The 25,770-nt window shown below is 40.3% G+C and overlaps 1 protein-coding gene across 2 annotated transcripts in view; it reads left to right on the top strand.

Moving 5' to 3' along the window:
- Positions 1 to 24,763, top strand: part of prkar1b.L (protein kinase, cAMP-dependent, regulatory subunit type I beta L homeolog) — a 147,892-nt gene extending 123,129 nt beyond the window's left edge. For both annotated transcript variants that reach the window (XM_018236407.2, XM_041577207.1), the window contains 2 exons: positions 21,902 to 21,983; positions 22,549 to 24,763. In XM_018236407.2, coding sequence (XP_018091896.1) covers positions 21,902 to 21,983; positions 22,549 to 22,721 — 255 coding nt within the window. In that variant the 3' untranslated portion in view covers positions 22,722 to 24,763. The remainder of the gene's footprint in view (positions 1 to 21,901; positions 21,984 to 22,548) is intronic.
- The last annotated feature ends 1,007 nt before the right edge of the window (positions 24,764 to 25,770 follow it).

Consider the following 25,770-nt stretch of genomic DNA (forward strand, 5'->3'; position numbering starts at 1 on the left):
TCGAAGGTCGAAGTAGCCCATTCGATGGTCGAAGTAGCCATATTCGACCATTCGAAATTCGAACTATTTTTCCTCTATTCCTTCACTCGAGCTAAGTAAATGGGCCCCAGAGTGTTTTGTTCTAATTGCTCTATTGCTATATACATTTGTCTCAATATGCCACCCTTTTATTTATTTCCATATTAATTCAGAAGAACTGGTAGCAACCTAAAGGGTTAGAAGAGGCACATGCTGTATCTAAAGAATGACACAATCTAAATATAAATGTGTAATTTGACCACCATGCTCAAATCCTTTTATAGTTCCCCAGAGGGATATATGCCAAATAACATTAATGAAGTTATTCACAGATGCCTTTTTTCCAGTGGGTGGATGCCTAGTAACAGACTGCTGTTAGTATGTGGGAATTCTGAGCAGCTTCTACTGATTTGCCAAAATAAAAAGACAATAGTTGGAAAGACATGGGATCTCGGGGATTTCACTAAAGAATGAGCCGCCTTCAGGCAATCGTTTTGCATAGTTTTCATTATATGGAAATGTACAGCATTATAATAAAATGGCAGAGCTGCAATCATGCTGGATGATATTCAGGCACATTAATGTTGAACAGCATGGAAAACAGGTGGTGGTTCACCTTTAAGTTAACTTTTAGTATGTTATAGAATGGTTCATTCCAAACAACTTTTCAATCTGCCTACATTTTTTCTTTTTTATAGTTATTTCATGATTTACCTTCTTCTGATTCTTTCCAGCATTCAAATGGGGGTCACTGACCTCATCTAAAAACAAATGCTCTGTAAGGCTACACATTTATAGTTATTGCTACTTTTATTACTCATCTTTCTATTCAGACCTCTCATATTCATATTTCAGTCTTTTATTCATAACAATGCATGGTTGCCAGGGTAATGTGGACCCTAGCAACCAGATTGCTGAAATTGCAAACTTGAGAGCTCCTGAATAGAAAGCTAAATAACTCAAAGACCACAAATAATAGAAATTAAAAAAACAACTACAAATGGTCTCAGAATTTCACTCTCTACATCATACTAAAAGTTACTGTAAATGCGAACAACCCCTTTAATATTAGGCTCCCCACAAAATGTTTCTCTGTAGGGTTTGTTTACGTTGAAAGGAACATGTGGCTTATTAAGAAGTAGTATTTATTTTTCATTCAAGTTCCATATGAGCAATTAAGTACAATGAAACATAGATGATGAAACCAACAATTCTAACTTACCAGCCACATTTTTCTATCGCTGTTTACAACTGTAATAGAAATTTATGTTGACATATCTCTTGACACGGCTTCACCTGTAGGTGTATTGATGGCTGCTCCCATGCTTAAAGGGCACTTATCACAGCCAAAATCAAACACATATTAACAATCTGACCAGTACAAGCTAAACAAGTTTAATCAAACTACATATATAGTTTTTTGAAAAAACTGCAGGTTTTAAAAAAATCCCTTACTTTGTCAAATGGGTTCTTTCACTGAGGGAGGCCATATTGAGACTCTAACAGAGACTCTAATGTGCAAATTTCAGGAGCATGCTCAGATTGTAACACTGCTTTGAGTATTCTACCCAGAATGCCTTGTTTTAGTAAACTCCTCCACTAGAAGTATCCACTAGAAGTGCTGCCACCTGCTAACTTCCAGCAGGTGGCAGCACTACTGTACAGCAGCTAACACACAGGTTTGGCTGATTTGAAAATAGCTTAGAAGGGTTGATAAGCAAGCAAGGAATTTGAACTGAGCATGTGCGAGATTTCAGAGCTACAGTTGGCTGGGAAGATATAGGTAGGAGGAGCCAGTGAAATCCAAGATGGCTGCCTCAGCTAGAACTGCAGGGGAGATAGGGGAGATCTTGCAGAAGGTATAGTGAGCTGATCATTTACATTATACAAACAATTCTAACTGTTTTAAAAATCGGATTTCTTGAACTTTCACATAGTGTATTTACTTAGTAAATGATTTTGGTCATGATTGGTGCCCTTTAAGTGAAAATACAAATATGAAGAGATTGATCCCAAATAGGCAACACTCTATACCATTGGCTCTCTACAGATAGGACAGTAAATAAGCAATGAAAGTTAGAAGGAGTGCAGTCTGAAGCCTTGTTGGGTGAACATTATGAACTTTATCTGCGGCCCAAGATGTTCTTCTTACTATAGTTGGATGTCTAAAATAATAAAGGTTATTCTTCAAATGCAGCACTTAATGCAACATGCCAAAAATGGGTGCAATCGCCCACGTTTTCTACACGTTGCACCCTGCATCTCCACTCTCTTGAGCATCATTCAGACATGTACGTTTGGGTTCTCTGTAAATGACCCCCCAGTGTTTTTATAACTTAGATCCTAGTTTTGGACAATGGCATACAAGGAGATTATGGGCTCTTAAAACAGTCCAAACACCCTTCCTTTGCCCTTGTAAGAATTGGCTTAACTTTCATAGATTTGGTGCAAGTAATGGCTTTCTGAAGGTGCCCATAGTTTTATTTTTTTTCTCAATGAACAACCTAGTAAACTTGGGGAATATTAGCTCTGCAATTGCCATGCACTGTATCATTCTGTAAATGTGTATTTGTTCCCTGAAAATATGTGCTCCTCTTTCCTCTGCCAGCTATGAAAAGAAACATAATTATAATTTCAGCCATTGAGATGTGGGAATAAGCCAGTCTTTAAAATTACCTTCTGTAATAAAACCTAGCCTTGATTATGAATTGTGTGCATAAAAGCCCCAGGTAGCATTTTTCTCTTAACCGGTTCCAAAACTTGGAATTGTTTGGGGAAAACTCTCCTGTAAAATGGCACGTTATATGAGAGATTATGATGTGATTTGGCAGAGACTGTTCCCTAACCAACTATGGAGTCTCTAGTGATCCTCCACATTTCCATGGATATAAGAGCAACATTGACTGGCACAGCAAAACTGATGTGGCTGAAATCCAAGTTTCAACAGCTGTTCCGTTAAAAAAAAAAAAAGGTTGGTAACTATTTATGGGTGTTGCCAATTTTCCACAGGACTTTATCTCTTTATGAGGTGCCTGTATTAAGGAAGGCAACAGAATCTATGAACAGTTGGACATACTCTGCTGAGCCGTGATCTGAACGCGAATTCAGTCCAGGGCTGATTCCGACCAGGAGAATAACCTGAGCACCTGATAAAAATGATCTCATAAGTGCTGCATTTATAACAGGAAACTTGTCGAGGCTTGGGGGAAAATGTTGATATAAGAGCATTCTTATATCATGAGTATTCAAAAGTTAATCACTTACAGACTTCTGTGGCAGCGTGAAAGGAGACGGGAGCCTACATGGCTTATCATCGGTAAAATTCTGTGTTTGAACAAAGATTAAGGGGACACTTACACTAAATTATAGATTGGCCAAATATAAAAGAAGTTTAGGACATGTATGTAAAGGGTTTGCATTCCACAGTGATGATGAGCTTCTGATATATTGTTTCATATGATGCTTATGTTTTAAAGCAAGTTGGGGGAAAGAGATTGGACTTCTGGTCTTTGTACCATCTTTTATATATTTTATGTGTATTAATTGCGGAGCAAGAAGTCAAATGTGCAAATGCAACTTGTAGCCTCAACTTGATTATTAAATATCTCTGAATGAATTTCACATGATGTAGTGGCAGCTGGTACAAGTGGGAGGTGTTAGAGAAATTTGTTTTGGTTTGGTTTAGTACCAGTTCCCAAAAGTTGCCCACCCCACAGTCTTCTACGTTGTTTACTGGAACCAGACACAAACCCTATTCTTATCTGAGACTTATGTTGCACTAGAAACTTTACCAGTAAAGGAGCAATGACCCTCTGTTGCTTTAAATGGGCATATGTTACCAACAGCTGCTAAAAAGAAATCATCAAATAATGCTCAGTGGTCCACATATGCACCAGGGCATAAGAGAGAATGTCAGCCATGAAAACACCTGTAGAGACATTTGTTTGCATCTTGCCACAATAATTTACCTTGTGAGTTTGTAGGACATGTCGGCAGCATTGGGATAGTAGTTGCTCTGAGAACAACCAAGGACTTCTGGAATGTCAGCTAGATTGTCACAAAACTATACCTCTCATTTGGCCATATTATGTGGGAAGACATGATACCCATACCCATAAGTAGTTTAGGGTGGATAAGGAATGTGCTTGTGTTCCCAACAGCTGCTAAAAAGAGAAATCACTAAATAATGCCCAGTGCTCCATATATGAAGCGGCACAAGAGAGAATGGCAGCCATGAAGACACCTGTAGAGACATTTGTTTGCAATTTGCCACTATATTATAGTATTATGGGTTAGTATTTGCTCTGAAAACAACCAAGGTCTTCTGGAAAATCAGCTACATTGTCACAAAACTATGTCTCTCATTGACCATGTTAAGGTGGGAAGACATGATACCTATACCCAAAAAGAGAATGCTTTTGCAAAAGTGTAGTTTTGGGTAGATCATTGGGTTCATTAAAGCCTGGCCCAAAACTCTCCTAACTTTTGGTTTGGAATGCTTGTACATACTGTATGCCATAGCTTCTCATGCTGTTCCACTTCCAGATAGTACACATCCGTGCCTACTAGCAATTCCATATGCACCCACTGTTACAGAAGCTTTGTGTCTGGGCCTACTGGCTCTGGTGGGTTTTAATTGGGCTCAAGGAGGAAGCTATATGCAGAAAAGTCCAATTTGCTGTATCCAAGGGGTTAAGAGATTTTGTAGTTGTATCCAGGCAAAAAGATCAGGGCAGGCAGCTAGTAGCGAAGTCAGGAACATAACTGGAGGCCATGAACCGATGGATCAAGGCAAGACAGTATTTTCGGAGCACCCGGGAGCTTTACTAAGAAAGACCTATATTCGGGCATTGAACCCAGGTCCCTTGCATTTAAATTTTCATGCTGAAAAACCGTCTGTCAGTGTGCGGCCATGAGTGCTGCCATCTTTTCCATGAAGCTCTGCAAAACAGAACACTCCTGACACTTACTGCCAAGCAAACAATGCCAAAAAGGGGGCCACAGACCCAGGTGAAAATCTGCAACTAGGCTGCGTACACATTCTTGCCTGCTGACTTCCATGTAGCATGTGTGGTGACTCCAGTATGCCCTATTTGGGGGACGGGCATCCATTGCCCCCCCCCCGTAGTTACTCCATAAATGGCATCCTGGGAAAAATATTACACTGAGCACTAGAAAACCAGCATACAATATTTATACAAAATAATATTAACCTTCATAAAAGCCATGGCGGAATATTCCTTCTGCATGCAAGCACCTACTGTCAGTATAGTGCTTTGATTCCCCTGTATACTCAACTACTACATTCTCCAATTAATCACGTTTCCTTGATTTTGTGCACAATATGTGTGTTTATAGCCTGTCATGTACAAGAAACGTGCAGCTTCAGTTTGCTTTGGTTTTAAAAGGGCAGACCTGTTAATGAGATGCCAGAGTAGGGGAGGATACAGTTGGTGAGTCAATTAAAATCTTCAAATGATTTTTGAATCAGTACTAAATATATCTTAAATGTCTCTAGCTCTTTATGAGAGTACTAGATGACCCATCATACTGCAATTTTAATGATAATGAACAGCACTGCTAGGGAGTTAGTCTGAGAAATGTCACTGCAGACTCGTTCAGAAATCATTAATTCATAAACAGAAAATAAATTAAAGTAGCGTCAGGACTTAAAGGGCCTCTACAGTATATCATCATTTTTTATTTTTCCAATGTATACATACAGTAGTTCACAGTGTAGCTCTGTTTTCCTTTGGTTTTATTTCCCAAGCTTTTTTTAATTATCACTGAAGTTTTAGCTTTTCATAAGATGAAGCTGAATGGTCATCGGTTCCTAAACTGTGGGAATCCACTAAGGATGGCCTCAAGCAGTTCAGGCTTCAACTTGAAGTACATTTATGGTGAGATTTAGGGAGAATTCCTATTGGCTATTGTAGGTACTTCTGTAAGATTAGCTTGAAGGTCAAAAATAAGAGTGGAATTTGAGGGCTGATACAGCAATATTTTCATATAATATGTCACCCTGTTATGAGCTGAGGGGTGCCCTCACCAAAGGCTGCTCCATGGGGGGCTTTGAAAAAGTTTGACAACCACCACTTGTTTCATATCCAGAGAAGAAATACCATTAATCTATAGGTATTCCTCTATATTAAGCAAAATTTTAAGGCAATTTGAGGTTACAGCAACCTTTTAGGACCTATGTGCCGGAACATATCCAACATCTGTTTTTCTAGTATTATTATTATTTATCAGAGCCATGCCCACTAGCGTTATAGAGGGACAGATTCCTCTTCTGTAGAACACTGATGTGGTACAAGGGCAAATTATATTTTAAATAGCTGGGTGCTTGGGAAATACAGTTAGCCCCCAATAAATCTATACTGTGCAAGCACCCAACCCAGGACAGAGCAGAGGACACCCACAAACAAGAAAAAACATGGTGGCACAGTGTTCTGTAGGAAAGTACTGCTGGCGGGTTCTTTTTAAAGAAAATAGTATTCTGGCCCAGTGAAAAGGATTAGCAATTGTAGTCATGGAGATGCCTGGCACTACCTAGTGTTATTTTTGTTGTGCTTCCTTTTTGTAAATTTTCCAATTAAAATTGTCTATGGTTGGAAATACTTATTCTATATAGGAACAAGCCTTAAAGGAGAAGGCAGTTTATTGCCAATAGATTAGCTACAATAGTGCAAGCTAAAATGCCATTTTATTCTTTAAAATGCTTTTCCATACCCGAGTAAACAGCCATAGACACTGTCTATGTTTAGGATAGCAGCTGCCATATTAGCTTGGTGTTACATAATTTCCTGCCTGCATTTCTCCCTGCTCACTTATAGTTCTGAGCTCAGATTACAGCAGGGAGGGGAGGAGGGAGGGGATGAGGAGCAAACTGAGCATGCTCAAGCCCTAGCCCTGGTGGTTTAAGCTGAAAACAGGAAGTCTGATACAGAAGCCCATGTGTACACAATAGAAGGCAAGAAATGCTGTGTTTCTTTTGACAGAGGAATCTGAGCAGCATTACTTTGAGGGTTTACTGATGTTTTTATATAGACCTTTCTGATAAAGCTTACTTAGTTTTAACCTTTTCCTTCTCCTTTAAGGCAATGGCATTTTGGCAAAGATGGTGAAAAAACTCCAAGCATTGTATTGCCCTTCATTAAAATAATGCGGTTGTAGTGTTCTTAAGCAACTGCCCCACAAAACCATAAAACCTGCAATCTTGTGCAACAGCTACTTATTATCTCTAGTGAGGTGTTATTTGAGGCCATTTGTGGAATCCTGTGAAACATGGATGCAGAACGCCATGCGTGCCTGCGCAAGTCCTTATAAAAACAGAGCAACTGTGGCAAAAGAGCCTTTAAACAAGTATACATCAGCTGTTGTCCTGCTGGGAAATAAACAGCATTTTCTTAGACGTCAAAGAAACGGAATCAGTCAGCCCTCTGTTTCCTTAGATTCCCAGCATCCCAGCCATGGAGCCAATGGGGAAGCAGTTGATATTTAACATATTATGATTAGCAGAATAAATCTATGGATGTATAGGTTTCATACTAAGGGCTTTGTTTGCATGCGTAGCCCATCTCTAAGGCAGAGGCAAATTCTATTTGACATTTAATAGCGAAATAAATCTATCAGCGCTCGCCACTGACGCTGGGAACTCCAACTGTATTTAGGGGGAGTGTTTGAAACTTGCAAAGATTGAGAAGGGAGAAGAATTTTCAGACAGTTCAAGATCTTGTTTCCCAGTGCCGTTCACACAACCAGATCCTTCTTTCCCAGACTGGACAGATGTGGAAAGTATCCGAGTCCAGGGTCATGGTATTATCCCATGTGAGCTTCCTGGCACAAGCAGGAAAAACGTTAAGTACCATGCAATGATTATTCAATGAGAATTTGGCAAGCCTCGGCCACAACAGATGTACAGTCCTTAGCAAATAAAGGGACACTTACATTACTGCAATTTTTTTTCTGTGAATGTATACATATGCATAGAGCATTACTAATTTCGCACAATGTTGTTAGGCATAGAGAGTTCCCGCCTTGTAGATCTTACAAGCTAAAACGTTGACATTTGAAGCTCAGGGAGATTACTGGATTTTCCAGGGGCCACATATCCGTGATGCGAGAATGAAACACAAGCCTTCCAGAATTAAAGCTTGGTCAGTTAATCTGAACGATCATGCGGCTGGAATTTATCCTGATAGTCACCCTTTAGAGAAGTGTCACCAGAAACCTGGAACGGTACACAGGGTGTAAACTGGGGCTCATGATGTTGATGTCATGTGGTTATCAACAACTCTTTGCTAATATGGATGATGTTATAGGGCCCCTGTATCATCATGTTGTGAAACCATTACATGGTTATAGTACAAGTTAAACAGCTCTACTAGAAAATCATATAAACATTAAATAAACCCAATAGACTGGCTTTGCTTCCAATAAGGATTAATTATATATTAGTTTGGATCAGGTAGAAGCTACTGTTTTATTATTACAGAGAAAAAGGAAATCATTTTTCAAAACTTGGATTATTTAGATAAAATGGAGTCTATGGGGTAAATTTACTAAGCAGCGAAAATTCGCCAGCGACGGCTTTGCAGCCATTGCAACACTTCGCCAGGCAAAAAATTCGCTCAGACAGAGCTAATTTACCAGAATGCGAAGTTGCGTCCAGGGCGCTGAATGCTGGTGAATTTTCTCTAGCGTTATTTTGGCAATGCAAGCAAATCCTAGCGCAACTTTGTTAGAGGTCTTTACTGAGGCTAATTTGCAGAAAGCAGTTGCATAAAGTTGAATGGATGTATATGTTGCAGCAAATACATTACATTACACATGTCCATGGAACCTTAATAAAGACAATAGAGTTGTTATAATGCCCTACACATGAGCCCACTGTATAGTTAATGTTCCAAATATCAGAAAATGTATGGGGGAACCAGGTTACCCAAAAGATTTTTTAAGGACTATTGCAGGCTATCTGAAAAAAGGAAAAGACGCCATCGTTTTTTGGCCGGGTCTGAGCTGGCGAAGGCAAGTCTGGCAAAAGAGGTAACGTTCAGTAACATCCATTCGCCAGAACGAAAATTCGCTTGGTGATAGAGTGCAAATGAGCACTAGCATCTGTCTCTTTTCCGAGCGAAGTTACACCTGCGCCCGTTAGTAAATCGGCGAAGTGCCTAAAAACGGTAACGCTGGTGAATTTTCGCCTGCGCGAGTCACTTCGACCTTTAGTTAATCTGCCCCTATGGGAGATATCCTTTCTGTAATTCGGAGCTTTCTGTATAATGGATCCCATGTTTGTATTTCCCACAGTATTGCAGAACACTGTGCTTGGGTCAAGTAGTAGATAGCTGGTAGTTTCCTCTATCAAGGCCAAAGTACAACCAGCGAAAACTGTAATAGAACAATATGCACCTAGAAACTTAATAATGAGAGCAGACAATGGGGTAAAGCCTTCATATTCAATCTGCACCAAAAGAAAAAAAACAAAACAGCATTTCCCACCAGAAACCATGTTAATACTTTATCTGAAATAACTCTCAAATTTCCTTTATGGAATCTCAGTTTGTTTATTGATTACAAATGGATATTCCTCTGAAAGGAACCCAAAATGACATTATGGCTTTGCCCTTTCCCAACCCTCCAAAATAATCACAATAAGCCTAAATGTAATTATTGCATGTTGAATATATAACATGAAAGGGTTAAGGTGCACAGATATAAATATATATATTTCATACCTCTCAACATTTGAAAAATGGAAAGAGGGACAAAACATTTTGCTGTGGTGAAATGTTTGACTACACCCCCTAAATGCAGTGTTTATTATACTAAATTTGGCAGGTTATGGAACACATTTCTGGGAGTTTTAGGGTCATGTTTTATGTCTATTACAGTTTTGCTAATAAAGGTGATATTGCCTTTTATGCTGCAGCTCTCAGTTCTCCCAAGGTACCTGCTTATCTCAATTGTTACAATTACATATAAGTGCAGGTGCTGCGTATTCTAGGCTCTCTGCCAAAAGCTTCTTATTTAAAGGGTTTGTTCACCTTCCAAACAGTTTTTTCAATTCAGTTGTTTTTAGATTGTTCCCCAGAAATAAAGACTTTTTTCAAATACTTTCCATTTTTTATTTTCTACGTTTTTTCCAAAATCTAAGTGTAAAGTTGAATGTTTGTGTCTGTGGTGTTTGAGTCTGGCAGCTCAGTAATTCAGGTGCAGACTCTGAACTGTTACAATTTTGCAACATTGAGTTGATCCATTTCTCAGCAGCATCTCTGGAGTATTAGCAACAATTGTATCAATTCTAACAGCTGCCTGTAATGAAACCCAGAGATTCTGCTTAGCAGGGACAAAGATAAGAAATGTATCCATTTAGAAAAGTTTACAGGATCGGCGACCCCCCTCCCAGAGCTGCTTCAGAAGGAGAGAAATAACAATTTACACTTCAATATTCGAAAAACCGTCACACATAGAAAATAGAAAGTCATTGGAAAAAGTCGTTATTTCTGGTGATCTATCTGAAACCAACTAGTTGTTTGAAGGTGAACAACCCCTTTAATGAAGTTTTAGAAACATTGGGGTAACTTTATCTGCGAGAGTGAAATTCTGCCACTCTCCATTCATTTCTATGGGATATTGAAAGGCGTATTTATCAAAGGATGAACTTTCACTTTCACCCATTGATGAATACTCTTTTAAAAATGCCATAGAAATGAATGGAGAGTGGTGGAATTCCACTCGAGGGGGTAAGAGTGAAATTAGAGATTGCCCAGTCCACTAAAGTAAAATACCACCTTTTTCTAAACATTTCTATGGCATTTTTTAAGGTGTATTTATCAAAGGGTGAACTTTTACTTTCACCCATTGATAAATACTCTTTTAAGAATCCCATAGGAATGAATGGAGAGTGGTGAAATTTCACTCTAGAGGACTGTGGTGATCTCTAACATCACTCTTTGATAAATATACCCCATTGTATAATATAAATATTTAAATGGCTGTGCACTCACCCGCATGAAAAGAATACACATACTGTAAGCAAGCAAATCGCTAGCCGTGAGATACAAAAGGACAGAAACAGATTTGTGAAAAAGCGATCTCAAAACACTCGCTCAGTGTATGATATCTTAATTCGTTAAGTTTTATTGTAATGAACTCCTAAATAAATCAAAAAAATCAAAAATCCATTAAACTTCATAAATTAGTGCAAAACCAATTACAATAGCAAAAATTATAATTAAAAATTGATTGTAATTGATTGGTTTTGCACATGAATTTAGGTATATACAAACTTTACTAATTTATGAGGTTTAATTAATTTTTGATTAATTTAGGAGTTCATTACAATAACATTTAATGAATTAAGATAGGATACACTGAGTGCGTGTTTTGAGATTGCTTTTTCACAAATGATGCCCCATTGTATCCATTTCTGGTGTCAGTGCAGGTGATGAAAATGGAACAGAAAACGTGACAGTTGGGAGGTATGATAATACTTATAGGTTTGTTAAAAACTGGCATTTATCCAGCCTTTACCAGCTCAGTTGTTGCTAAACTACAGTTTTCAGAATTACCTGGCGAGATTGCTGGCATTGCTTATCTGTATATGGGTTTCCATGAATTTACGGTCCCTTGTCTTGATATCAAAGGGAAATTGCTAAACATGGTAGAGTCCTGCGTGGGTCCATTTTTTGGAACCCATACCCGAAACCTGCAATCCGCAACCCGGACCCGCAACCCGCATTCTTACCTGCTTGGAACCACTACCCGACCCGCAAGTACCTTATCCGCGACCCGCTGACCTTCAAGAATCAGGAAGTGCTGTCATTGTAAACAGGAAGTGACATCATCGGAAGTAGGCACGGTCAGAAAGAAAGGAATAAAACAGGAAGTGCTGTCATTGTAAACCGGAAGTGACATCATCAGTAGACGTGATCAGCCAAAAGGAGAAAAAAATCGATATTGAGAAGAGCCACGACCCCCCCAACCCGCAGAACTGCCGACCCAGCGTCTATACCAGCACCCGGAACTTCTACCCGCAACCCGCAGGGTACCGCAGGTCTTTGCGGGTAACCCGCGAGTACCCGACCCGCTGCAGGACTCTAAAACATGGTAAGAACCCAGTAAAGCAAAGATAATTCCATAAATAATGTTTAACTGAGTCTCCCGGCAGCAGCGTGCTCGCCTCCTCTGGCAGCAGGATCATTAAGCATATTTTTCCTTCCTTTCAATGACATTTTTACATGTGTTCTTTTCCCTAAAATAACATGAGTAATGGTCTCGCGATTAAGTATGATTTGGATTAATAATGCTCACAAAAGCAAACGACCTCAGTTTTACAGTAGGGTGTTATTCAATCCGGTAGCTAAGAGCAGTTTAGTGTAATCAAGGCTGTTTCCACGTAAGCTGGAAACATTTCAACATGTGCTGCCTCGCTGTGGGTTCAGTCCAACACGGATTCCCCGGCTGGCTAAGCCTCTCGAGAGCCGCCTCTGAGTAAGGACCATTTGTTATGAAAATAAGCCTGGCGGCTTGGTCGTCTGGGTCTCATAGCACAAGTGGCTTCTAAAAGTGTACAACTTACCAGCAGGGGATGGATCAAGTAAATGTTAACTGTGTTGTAGGACATCCACTAGCTCAACTGCATCTCCCAGTAACTCCCATAGAATCCATACAGATGGTGGGATTTGTGATTCTCCAGCAGTTGCTTTTCTGTATGTTATTTTTATCCACTACAGGTATGGGATCCATAATCTGGAAACCCATTATCCAGAAATTCCTGAATTACGGAAAGGCCATCTCCGATAGGGGCAAATTTACTAAAAGGCGAAGTGACTAACGGTGGCGAAAATTCGATCTACTAACGGTCGCTGGCTAGCGAAGGAGATAGACTCTAGCGGTACTTCGCACTCTAACGCCAGGCGAATTTTCGCTCTGGCGAATGGACGTCACTACGCAAATTCACTAAAATGTGGATTTCAATTAACGTTACCTCTTGCATCAGACTTTCCTTCGCCACGAGGCGAAGTGCAATAGAGTAAATAGGAGTTCCTCAAAAAAATTTGATAATTTGAAGACCCAAAAAACGCTGGCGACTTTTCAGTTTTTCAGGGTGATTGGCTGCAAAATCGTAACTGGCTTCCCCCCTACATTTCCTAACATATGGCACATAAACTATACAGTGGGCTCATGTGTAGGGCAATATAACAACTTTTTTTATCTTATTAAGGTTCCCTGGGCTTGTGTAGTGTAATGTATTTGCTGCTACATATACGTCCATTGAACTTTAACTTCCCGCCGTATGCAAATTAGGCAACGCTAGTGCAACTTCGCTTTGCTTGCCGAATTAAAGCTAGCGAAACTTTGCCACTGTTCAGCACCCTGGATGCAACTTTGCATTTTAGTGAATTATCTTCCTGGCGAATTTTCGACTGGCGAAGTGTGGCGATGTGAGCAAAGCCGTCGCTGGTGAATTTCCGGAGGTGAATTTGCCCCATCGACTCCATTTTATCCAAATAATCCAGATTTTTAAAAATGATTTCCTTTTTCTCTGAAATAATAAAACAGTACCCTGTACTTGATCCCAACAAAGATATAATTAATCAGCCTATTGGGTTTATTTAATATTTACATGATTTTAGTAGACTTAAGGTATGAAGATCCAAATTACGGAAAGATCCATTATCCAGAAAACCTCAGGTCCTGAGCATTCTGGATAATAGGTCCCAAACCATTTAAATCACTCTGGATTTAAAGTCTATTACTATACTTTGGATAAGTTTACCGGATCATGTGAAAATTCTGGGGCACTTCTAAAAAATCCAGCCTGAAGGGCTGTGCTCGTCTGCTGTAATTTAAATGCAAATCAGTTTGCAATCAGGGCTCCCTGGCAGCTTGCATTTATTAGAAGCGTCCCTCGTGCTTTACAGAGTCTAAATTGTTTGCACTTTATAGAGATGCTTTTAAGAGCTGAAACGGCTGGACATCAGCCATTTGATTTGGGCTTGTGCTGAATATGTCTGCTGCTGTTATATTTTATACGTATAGTATTTAGTTCATTTTCTCGAAAATGTACATTGACTCCTCTGAACTAAGAGAATTCCTGAAATTTCCCAGATAGCAATGCTTCCTGTCTGTCAGAGCTTAAGGGCTCTTACAGACGAGCGTTTTTACCTGCGCTCCCCTGCGTTCCGTTTTTCTGCGTTCTCCCTGCAGGGGAGCGCAGGGATAGACGCATTCCATTTTTTCCAATGGGGCTGTACTCACACAGGCGCCTGTAGGCGCCGAACGCAGGTTGAGATGCAACATGCTGCATTTTTCCTGCGTTCGGCGCCTACACGCGCCTGTGTGAGTACAGCCCCATTGGAAAAAATGGAATGCGTCTATCCCTGCGCTCCCCTGCAGGGAGAACGCAGAAAAACGGAACGCAGGGGAGCGCAGGTAAAAACGCTCGTCTGTAAGAGCCCTTAAACTGGCCACAGATCCTGCACAAGGGGAAACCCCACTCTCCTATACAGGTATAGGATCCGTTATCCAGAAATCTCAGAATCGCGGGAAGGTCGTCTCCCATAGACTCCATTTTAGTCAAATAATCAAAAATTTTAAAAATGATTTCCTTTTTCTGCTGATTGGCACAGAAGTTAGCAGATCCGCCTTTTCTCCATGTGCAAAGAAACCACTAGCTAAGGGCTCTTACACACGGGAGGTTTTTCTTACGCTCCCCTGCTTTGCACTTTCTTCCATTCAGCCGCAGGGGAGCGCAGGAGTAGACGCACTCAATTATTGTCAATGGGGCTGTACTCACACAGACACATGTATGCGCCAAACGCAGGTTGGGACGCAGCATGTTGCATTTTACCTGCGTTCGGCGCATACATGCGTCTGTGTGAGTACAGCCCCATTGACAATAATTGAGTGCGTCTACTCCTGCGCTCCCCTGCGGCTGAACGGAATAAAGCGCAACGCAGGGGAGAGCAGGAAAAACCACCCGTGTGTAAAAGCCCTTACACAGAGCTAACTGTCTTTTCTCTGGGAAGAATTAAAATGGATCCGTATAGGGACCAAAGTCTATGAAAGGATGAAATTGAAAATGGAACCATTTGTGTTGCATTGTGTTAAATTAGTATTTAGTGTTTCGCACATCATGCATATTTAAACACTGGCACAGCATTTCAACACCATAACCTGGAGAGGTGCCTCTGAAATATCCAGCAACAATTGGGATCTCTCCAAATAAGCATTTTCAATACTGATTAATGAGGACACAGCCTTAGGCACACTTGGCTATCACACTGATAATCTCTTTTTCTTAAAAAAAACACAGCATGATTAATTATTAATTAGGAAGATAAATGCTGTCTAGCAAAGAGCCTTTAAACCATGTTTTTGTTTTGTTTTTTAAAGGGAACAATGCTATGCAAAGCTCCTGCCATGGAGTAAAGCTGCTGCAGGTATGGTAAGGTTAAAGTCAAAGGTGAAGTTAAGCTAATGCCTGTTATTCTATTTTGGGAATTCAGGCAAAGGCTTATGGAAGTATAAATTGATAGTCACACCATAGAGCTGATGCATGGCTTCATTCAGATTGTACCTCAGTAATGAACTAACTGTCAACTGTTGAAGTACAAGCCTTCAAAAATAATCCTGGAATCCACCCTCCCATCAGTTGCTTTCCTTTTTGTCGGAAGGTGAATTGGTGTTTCACATATATTCAGAATTGCATTAAAACCATGAGAACTGCATTATATCTGACTTGTGGCAGGACAACAGCTATTTGGGGCCAACAACAACTAGAGAATGCTGTAACTGCATATCTCTATCTTTATGGATCAATATGGGGTGGGTAAATGGACAGTAGAACGTCTTGCCTGTGTGTGCATAGTGGAGCACATAGTAACCAGCTACTAGTTACCAGCCCCTAGTAACCAGCGGGGCCCTGCCTGAGGCTAGTTTCTCAACTCGCCTTATTGGTTCAGCACCCCTGATTGGACCTGGACAAGTGAACTTGGTAGTCCCCAGAAATGTATTGCGTAGAACACACCTGGGACATGGTTTAAGTGATAAACCTCCAATATTGAAGTGATGAATGACCATATGGAAGGTCCTTACCAAGATTATCAGAGCCAGCTCCAATATCTAATATCCATACCATAAATGGCCATGGCCCATTCCAATGACTGTAGAAAGTAGGCCTACAGAACATTATTGCAATAAAAATGCCTTTATTCTGAACACATGGCAAGACCTTTGATAACTGCAACGTTTCAGGCTGCTCTAGGCCTGTTATCAAGCTTCAGCCCAAGAACGGCCTGAAATGTTGCCGTTATCCGAGGTCTTGCCATGGGTTCAGAATAAAGCCATTTCCATTGGAATAAGTTGCTGTATTTCAAGTTTCTATGGAAGGTCATTAGCCTGCAATTGTTTACATTGCAAGTGTTTCCAATGCATTTATCAAGCTGTCCTGTCTTTGGCCTATTGTGTGGCCAATTCACCTTCTGTGTCTTGATTGGACAGTGCTGGGAGTACCCAATTTTAGGGGGGGGCAGCAGAAATGACTGTGAACTGAAATGCTACATAGCATATTATTTGAGGAGTACAAATGCACTAGTATGACTGCTATTCTGGAATTAATCTTGATACAGCATTTGAGCATATTTTCTGCCGGGTAGATTTGTTCACTTCTTGCATGTTTTTTCAGTAATATCATTGATGATACTATCTTCTGTGACTTTTTGAGGATAGTCACAAATATGAAGGGACTGTGAATAACATACTGTTATATTCGGGTTTTGCGTTGACTCAGAAGACATTTTCTGGCCACTGAGAATATGAAGATAATAACTTGCATTGTGTGGGGAAAGAATCCTTAAAATGCAACATTTAGTTCTACGTTTTGTGACTTTTCCTGGCTCGAGCATCGATACGTCTGAAGGAGGAATCAGAGGGCAGCGCTGGCGAGATGCCAAGCTGGCACACAGAGACATTAAAACCTGGCAATAGAAAAAAAATTCTGTTCGACCGTTTTTCCCACAGACGTTCCTAACTCATTCCTTTATGTGAGCCAAGAATCCTTTTGGGGGATTCATTAGAAGTGTGCACCTGCATCAAAACTTCGGAAGGACCTTTCAATAATAAGCAGGAGCATAACAATAGAAAGTAACCCTTTATTTCAGAAATCAGAGACTTTAATAACAGAGGATTGGTTGGCGTCTCTAAGGAGGAATAAAATGTGAATACACACACACATATATATATATATATATATATATATATATATATATTTTTTTTTTTTTTTTTGTATGTATGTTCTTTTCATTTTATACAATGGCAAACATGGAAAAAGGTTTATTACTCTTAAATTCTGCACTTAGGTGTTTTTTTTTTTTCAAGGCTATGTCCAACTCAGATGTTATAAACAATGTTTTTTACATGTACCATTGGTGCAACCATAGAGACAACAGATTTTCCATCCTCTGAGAAAACCAGGAATACATTAGAGCCCAGGAAACAATCAGGGTCTTGGCTTTAAACCACTCCAGTGTAGTGTTGGGACTTTGTCCTGCTAGAACACAGACCTCCACCTCCACCCCAATCTCAGATCTCTTGCAGATTAAAACAGGTTTTCCTGTGTTCTGTAATTGGTTCCATCCACCTTGTCTTAAATCCTGACCATTTTTACAGTTCCTGCTGATGAATATCATCCCTAAGATATAATGGTACCAACATGCTTTACAGTGGGGACGCTGTTCTCAGGGTGATAAGCGGCCAATTTCAGCAGACCAGAGCTTTTTCCGTGTATCCTGTTTCCCACATGCCTTTTGGCAAACTCCAAATCGGCTTTAAGATTTTTTTTATGGCATTTTTCATGACACTTCCATTAAGCCCAGCTTTGCAGTGTATCATGGCTATAATCTCCTATACATGGTGTCTTACATATCAGCTGTGAGTCCCTTCAAATTTCTCAAAATAACCATTGACCTCTTTGTTGCTTCTCTGACTAATGCGGTCTTCACCCGGTCACTACGTTTCGGAGGATAGACTTTTTTATTTTTTATTTTGTAATAGATTTAGTGGAGTTCATGGGAAATTTAAAAAAAACTATAAAGTAACTTTCCTGGCCCCACGTTATCTCTTGTGCTCTATGACTATTTTTTGGTTTCCAGCAAAACATGTGCCCATCCCAAATCAGAACATTTCACAGATATTATTTACTTGTGCTTATTATTCATCTCACTAAAAGACCTTTAAAATGAGCCTGCCCCGGATATGAGAGATCACATCCACGGAAACCTCCACCAGCAACTACTATCAATAGTTAAATAGGGTTCTAGTAAGTGTAGATGAACAGATGCTGAACCTCCATAGGCTGCCAATTCCTGGCCTAAATATTAATTCATGTGAAAGTTTCCCTATGCACCAGTAAGATCTGCTAAGTGTCACAATTTGTAATTTGTGCCAGCTGGCTATGGGAGGGTAAATAGGGATTGTAGCTCCCCAAGGAATAACACACAAAGAAAAGCTGTGGTCTCACTTGGTTCTCATAGGAACAGTACCCACTGAGTGGCAGTATATGTCTGAAAATAGAACAATATTGGTGGATGTTAAATACATGGCACATCTCTCACTGGGTAGCACCAAACATGAACAAAACAGTTGTGCTTTGTGCTTAACGTGGTAGTTCCCCTTACTTCTACGGCTACAGTCATTGTGTGATCCCTACGGAGGTTTAGGTTTTCTTTTCCCTTTAACCTTTGACTGCGTTCTCTTACTCTGCAGCTCACATCGTTTGATCCATTCACTCGTCACTTAGGCTTTGGGAGCATGTAAAAAATAGCGGTAATTATGCTATTTCAGCACATGGATGTGCTGTTTATTTATACAAACTTGTATTCGTTTATTATGTATGTATTTCCTTTATGAAATTCGCAGAACATAGTCAAAAGAAGGATGAGGTAATGTCTCCATAAAGTAGTTAAACAAACTTCACCTTTACGGTTCTGATTTGCTATCTGCACTTAAAAAGAATTAACACAATTCCAGCATTTACTTGTAAGTGCTGCTTTCAAGTTCATTTGGGCTGCAAATTCTGATCAGATGTTATCTCTCGGGTGCCATAATTTCCTACAGGATAAGGGCTCCTACTGGCTTTTTAATGAGCCTTTCTTAGTATGACCCAAAAATGAGTTTCTTTGCAGCTGTTCATGCAAGTTTATAAGCCTATAAATATTAATAGATTTTTCATCCTAATAAAGTAGGATAATTAAAATGTAGCAACTAGTGATGGGCGAATAAATTCGCCAGGTATGGATTTGCGGCAAATCTTTACATTTCATCCACCCTCTAATGTTTTGCGAAACTGCGGCAAAAAATTCACCATGGCCAAAAAAATTGTTGCACGTTAAAATTGGCCCACGCATAAAAATTGGTGCGCTTCAAAATTATTCGGATACCCATTGACTATTATAGATTTGGACAAAATAGTCACACAATTTTCAGATATTGACAGCACCAGTCATGGATTCCTTTGCTTAAAATGCCTTTATTGAGACATGGGTTCAGACCCCAATACACTTGGCCAAGTGTATTGGGGTCTGAACCCATGTCTCAATAAAGGCATTTTAAGGAATCCATGACTGGTGCTGTCAATATCTGAAAATTGTGAGTAAACGGATACATGGTGGAAACCGTTGTACGTGCATCAGGCTCTAAGAATTGGGAGGTTACAGGTGCTGACTAAGAAACCTAACAAAATAGTCGCACTTATAAAAATTGTCACGTCAAAATTATTTTGATGCCCATTGACTTCAGTGCTTTTTCACCTTATCGTGAATTTATTCGGCAAAGTGAAACGGGACAGATTTGCCCATCGATAGTGGCAACATTAATGAATCCAGTGCCTAATGTTCGATTTAAGGTGGCCACAGGCAGATTAAAAATTATATCGGTCCTTTAGGCTGATTCAGCATCTTATCTGCCCGTGTGTGGGGGCTTCCGACGGGTCCCCTTGAACGATATGAGGCCAAAAATCAGCCTGATATTGATCAGGCATGTTTGATTATTCCTGCGATTGAACGCGGCCCTACGACCCAACAGCACCCATTCTCTTCATTATAATCCTAGGGCCGAACGCGTGGATTAACCCGATATTGCCCTGCTGTTAGTGGGCATATCGGGTGAAAGATCCACTCGTTTGACAACCTCATCAAACGAGCAGATCTTATCGTGTATGGCCACCTTTAGTTGTCTTCAGAACAATTTGTAGAGATTAGCTGGTCACTGAGGGGCAGATTCACCAAGGGTCGAATTTCGAAGTTAAAAATACTTCGAAATTCGGCCCTCGAATTGAAATCCTTCGACTTCGAATATCGAAGTCGAAGGATTTAGCGCTAAACGTTCGATCGAACGATCGAAGGATTTTTCGTTCGATCGAACGATTAAATCCTTCGAATCGAACGATTAAATCCTTCGAATCGAACGATTCGAAGGATTTTAATCCAACGATCGAAGGAAAATCCTTCGATCAAAAAAAGGTTAGCAAGCCTATGGGGACCTTCCCCATAGGCTAACATTGACTTCGGTAGGTTTTATCTGCCGAAGTAGGGGGTCGAAGTTTTTTTTAAAGGGAAAGTACTTCGACTATCGAATGGTCGAATAGTCGAACGATTTTTCGTTCGAATCGTTCGATTTAGTTCGAATTCGAACGAATTTAACCAATTCGATGGTCGAAGTACCCAAAAAATACTTCGAAATTCGAATTTTTTTCATTCGAATCCTTCACTCGAAGTTAGTGAATCTGCCCCTGAGTGTCAGACCTTTCCAAAGTCTAGAATTTTATAATTACTGTATGGATGTTTCTCATGAGCTGGAACCCTACAGTTACATTATGGATGTTTATATGTTTGCCATGAGCTGGGCATAATAGACTTATCTTTCTTTAAATCTTTCATATGTGCAACTTCCAGAGCTTTATGTTCCAATCATTGGATGAAGTCATTTAGTTCCTAAAAATTCAGGGGTAGAAATTTGATCTGCATAATCATTTGCTTTATTATTTTGGAAACCTAGCAAGGACTAGGTGAGAATTGGCATGGCAACCCTATGTTCTTATATTTACAGCCAATGGAGCCACAGTCAACAGAAACACTTTCTAGTAAAACTGCAAACATTGTCATTCTCTCACCGATACTCTCTTGTGTCTAGAGACACAGTAGAACCCCGTCAATTCCAGGAAAACATTAAATCCAGGGGGGAAAAAAGCAGCTTGCCTAAATGGGACCGCAACAAAATATTGTCAATTCCAGGAAAATGTAAAATCTGGGGATGTAAAATCGGGGTTCTACAGTATACAGTCGTTTAAAACTTTGCAGTACGTACATGGCCATTGTGAATTGAAGTCTACAGAGCTGTTATATACAGAGCTGTTTAGCTTTTAGCAGTCAATGAATGATTATGGTTATTCTTATAAATCTCGGCTTATTATAGAATGTTCTATTTACTATGCAGTATTAAGAGCTCTGCCTTCAGAAGCTTACAATCAAAATTGGGTGCCTGTAAGGCAGGAAGATAAATCATAAATGAAGTTTCTGAAGGCCACAACGAACAGACTTTCCCAAGGAATTTATAGCATAGTAGTGTTAGCATAGTAGCATAGGATTGAGTTGAGCCAGATCTGAGTGATTTAGCCACAGATCCAAGATCAATGTTGGGATTAGTCTAAAACAATTGGATATATAAAGTTTTAAAACTGTGGGGCTAACTATTCATAGTGATCCACCTTAAAAGCTACATTTCCATGTCATGAATTTTCAAGTGTATATTTAAAAATGGGTTTATTTCATTTACACAAATCATTTGTTCTTCAATATTTTTACGTTGTGTCTCATAGGGCACAGCATCTGTACTGCAGCGCCGATCTGACAATGAAGAATATGTGGAAGTTGGAAGACTTGGGCCATCGGATTATTTTGGTAAGAGTTTCGTTGTGAGCAATAAATTAAGTGTTAATAGGGTATAGTTTGAGTACATAAAGAGTCAAAATACATTTCCAGTAGTGTTTTTACAGCTGAAGAGAGTAGTCATCAGAGAGGTTGAATGGGCATAACCTGTGTAGGTTAATGTACCCAATGCTACAACCAAACCAGAACCATTCCCTTGTAGGGCAATAATCTTCTTGTAAGTGCTGCTGAAGGACTGGAACACTTATTGATGGGCTGCTTGCAAGCTTCCTGTTGTTTTGAATGCATTACTTACCATTATCATATCTGGGGCTACCATATTTTTAATTCAAGTGATTCACATCCCGTCAGATTTAGTTTCTCAGAGCCCCTCTCAAGAAAGTGGAGGAGTTGGGTCACCAAATACTTCTTGTAAGCTTTTGGCTTGTATCCAAGCTACTACTCATGAGTGGTTAAAGTACTTCCGGTCTGATACATTAGCCCTTTGTGATCAGCTTAATGGGCTCACGGCATGTACAGTCTAAGACTCTAATGTTTATTGTAGATATAAATATTATGGGTTTTTTTTTTATTCCAGGTGAAATTGCCTTGTTGCTGAATCGTCCCAGAGCAGCAACTGTTGTTGCTCGAGGGCCGCTGAAATGCGTCAAGCTGGATCGACCTCGCTTTGAACGAGTCCTTGGACCATGCTCAGAAATCCTCAAGAGGAACATTCAAAGATACAACAGCTTCATCTCTCTCACTGTTTAAGCGTGCCCTCTTAGGAATGTGATGTTTGTTTTACCCTGTGAACTCGAGTTTGACCCGTGCAGTTACATAGCTTTATAAGAAAAGGAAATTGTGCATTCAATGTGAATTTTTATGGTCCTGTATGCTGCATCAGTCATAAATTTTCATTTGTCATAAGGGTACACAGAAATATCATGCTTGGGATGGGATAGGTCAGAGATTGGCAAACTGTCATTTTCCAGGCATTGGTCTTAAACTCAAGGGTTTTTGTGATTTGTACTAAAAGGGACTTAAAACTGATTTTTTTTTAAAAAAAAAAACTGTCAGTTGTGTAACAGAAAAAAAATATATATAGAAGATACTTGCGCACTCCCAATCAGATAAAAACCAGCACTTGCACACTAAGCCATATACAGGCATCACAACCTGCTCCTAAGTAGAGGTGTATTAACCATATCTAGGGTAATTATTTTGATCCCCCATCTAGAACTGCCAGTGCTCCAAAGAATTGTGGGTATGAGTATCTAGATTTATTCTTTTAATTCAATTGTGGATCTTTTACTCTTAAGGCAGCCATATGCGGGCTGAGAAAAGCTGCTGACAGTTGGATCAAGGACAGCATCGGTTGATTGATGCTGTATTGATCCCGCCATCTGCATTCCTGGCCATGTGATCTGATCATTGGGCCCTAGGGCTCATGATTGCATCAGCCTGATATCGCCCACTGAAGGTGGGCACATCGGTGCAAGATCTGCTCGTTTGGCAACTTCTCCAAATGAGCAGCTCTGCCTATGTATGGGTAGCTTTACTTTCACAGTAATCCTTCTGCCATTCATGCTCCTTTTTTATGCAGAAAGACCACTGAGCAATAGTTCGTTCAGTGATAACATTTACACATTTTCCCCTACAGAAACATACTGAGGAAGCAGGGATGGTGGGCAGAAACACCAAAGTGTTGTAATAAAGGTTTAAAGGACTTGAGCTGGCTATACACAATAAAGGTGGCCTGTAGACCAATTCGGCAATTTATCTGCCCGTGTATTGGGGCTTCCAACAGGTTTTCCCGATCGAAATCTGGCCACGATATCCATCAGGAATGTTTAATTTTTTCCGCAACTGACCTGTTGGAGCCCATTGCTCCTCGTTGTAATCCAATTGTTCGGCCCTAGGGCCGAATGTTCAGATTGCCCCGACATTGCCCTGCCATTGGTGGGCATATCGGGGAAAGATCCGCTCATTTGTCGATGTCGCCAGACGAGCGGATCTCTTCATGTATGGCCAGCTTAAAATCCACTTGTTTTAGGACCAATATCTATTGGATAGGCTATCCAGGATGCCCCATACATGAGCAGATAAACTAGCTGACTGGAATGCAGTTCAGGGAGATTAGTCGCCCAAAGAAGAGACGATTTGTCGCTGGGCGATTAAATCTCCCCGGATTTCCACGTGTGTCTCTGCCCTAAGGGTCAAGGTACTAATGTGAGGGGTCACAGGGTATGTTTATCAAATGTAAAACAGGAAAATGTCCCTTCTTCTTAACACCACAACCATGACAGGAGATGAGGAAAGTGGAGATTTACTCATGGACACAGGCATCATTTTAAGTCATTGGTCTCATTAAAAGCTGGGGAGGTTAATTAGATATAAATGTTCTTCAAGACTAAAAAGAATTGTTTAAGCTGCAATATGTCATTTGAAGTTCCATATCCCATAATGCACTTTTAATGATGCCAAGGGTTCCGGGCCCTCCTGTGTAAATGAGCAGTATCCTGCTTCTCAGAGCAATGTGAAGGGGGCCTGTATGCCATGGGAGCCAAATGTGTTTATTTTCTTTCCAACAAACTTGATCTGTAGAGAGGTTACGTATCAAAGTCGCCTGGCCTCACAACCGTGGAAAAATGTTGAATATTTAACAGGGAAAATTCCTCCTGTAAAAGCACGGCATTCATTCTTATTCCTTGATAAGATCTTCTGCTAGGTTTCCTAGTTTTCCAATAGAATCATTCATATGTAATTCCCCGAGCAATACGCCGTCCAAAGAGGTTTTTCTTTCACCCAAGTTTCGCTTTTGAAGTTTCCATAAGAAGCTGGGCAAACACAGTTTGACAAATCATTACAGACACCGTTGAGGAGGAAGTACTAAATAATCTCAGGGGCCCTTGTTTTCCAGGGGCATATGGGGAATTCTGATTAATAAATACAGCTCTCAAGTAAATACATCGAGTGCAAATTAATCAAAACAGTGCATTGGTGGGTTGCTCCTTTACTAGAAAAACAAACGTACACGGGCAGCTGAAAAGAAAAGTCATCGTGGGGAAATAGTCTAGTTTTACCAGTTGAATACATGGGGATGATAGATGTCTGTAGCTTGGGCAGTAAAAGTAATTATATTACATGGGAAGTTGTGTGTACCACACTGTGATGTCTAAATTATACGCCAAATGTATCGCTAGCATGACCTGAATTTTGCTTTGCACCAATGTTTATTGCGCCCTTCATTTTCATAACTGCCTATATTTTCCAAACCTGCAATGGGCATATGTATACGTTTGGAATGCAATCTGTTTTTTTTACACATGGGTCTCTTTAATATTGAAAGGGGCGTCCAAGATGATACACACACTTCAATTGTGCACAATAACGTGGGCACCAGTGCTTTGTTGAATGACAAGCAATACTTCACTCAGTACACAATCAGGTCACCCGTAGTCAGGACCGCCATCGGAAATCACAGGGCCCCATATGACAAAATTTCCTGGGCCCCCTGGGCTGCGCCCACTGCAAGCCCCACCTACAGGTCTGCCCTCCCCACCACACAGTAAAAAAACAAAAAATTGGTGGCTAGGGTTCCCACATGTTAATAAAAAATAAAAAGATATTGGTGGTCAGGGCCCCCCATAAAAAACATTTGTGGCCAGGGCCCCCCCCCATTAAAAAAAATTGGTGGCTAGGACCCCATATGAGAAAAAAAAATTGGTGGCCAGGGCCCCCCCCCCCACATTATAAGAAAATTGGTGGCCAGGGCCCCTTAAAACGTCCATGCCTTCCCAAAGTCAGCAGCTCTCAGAAA

The sequence above is a fragment of the Xenopus laevis genome, chromosome 9_10L, assembly GCF_017654675.1.
Source record: "Xenopus laevis strain J_2021 chromosome 9_10L, Xenopus_laevis_v10.1, whole genome shotgun sequence".
In the NCBI taxonomy this organism is placed as follows: domain Eukaryota; kingdom Metazoa; phylum Chordata; class Amphibia; order Anura; family Pipidae; genus Xenopus; species Xenopus laevis.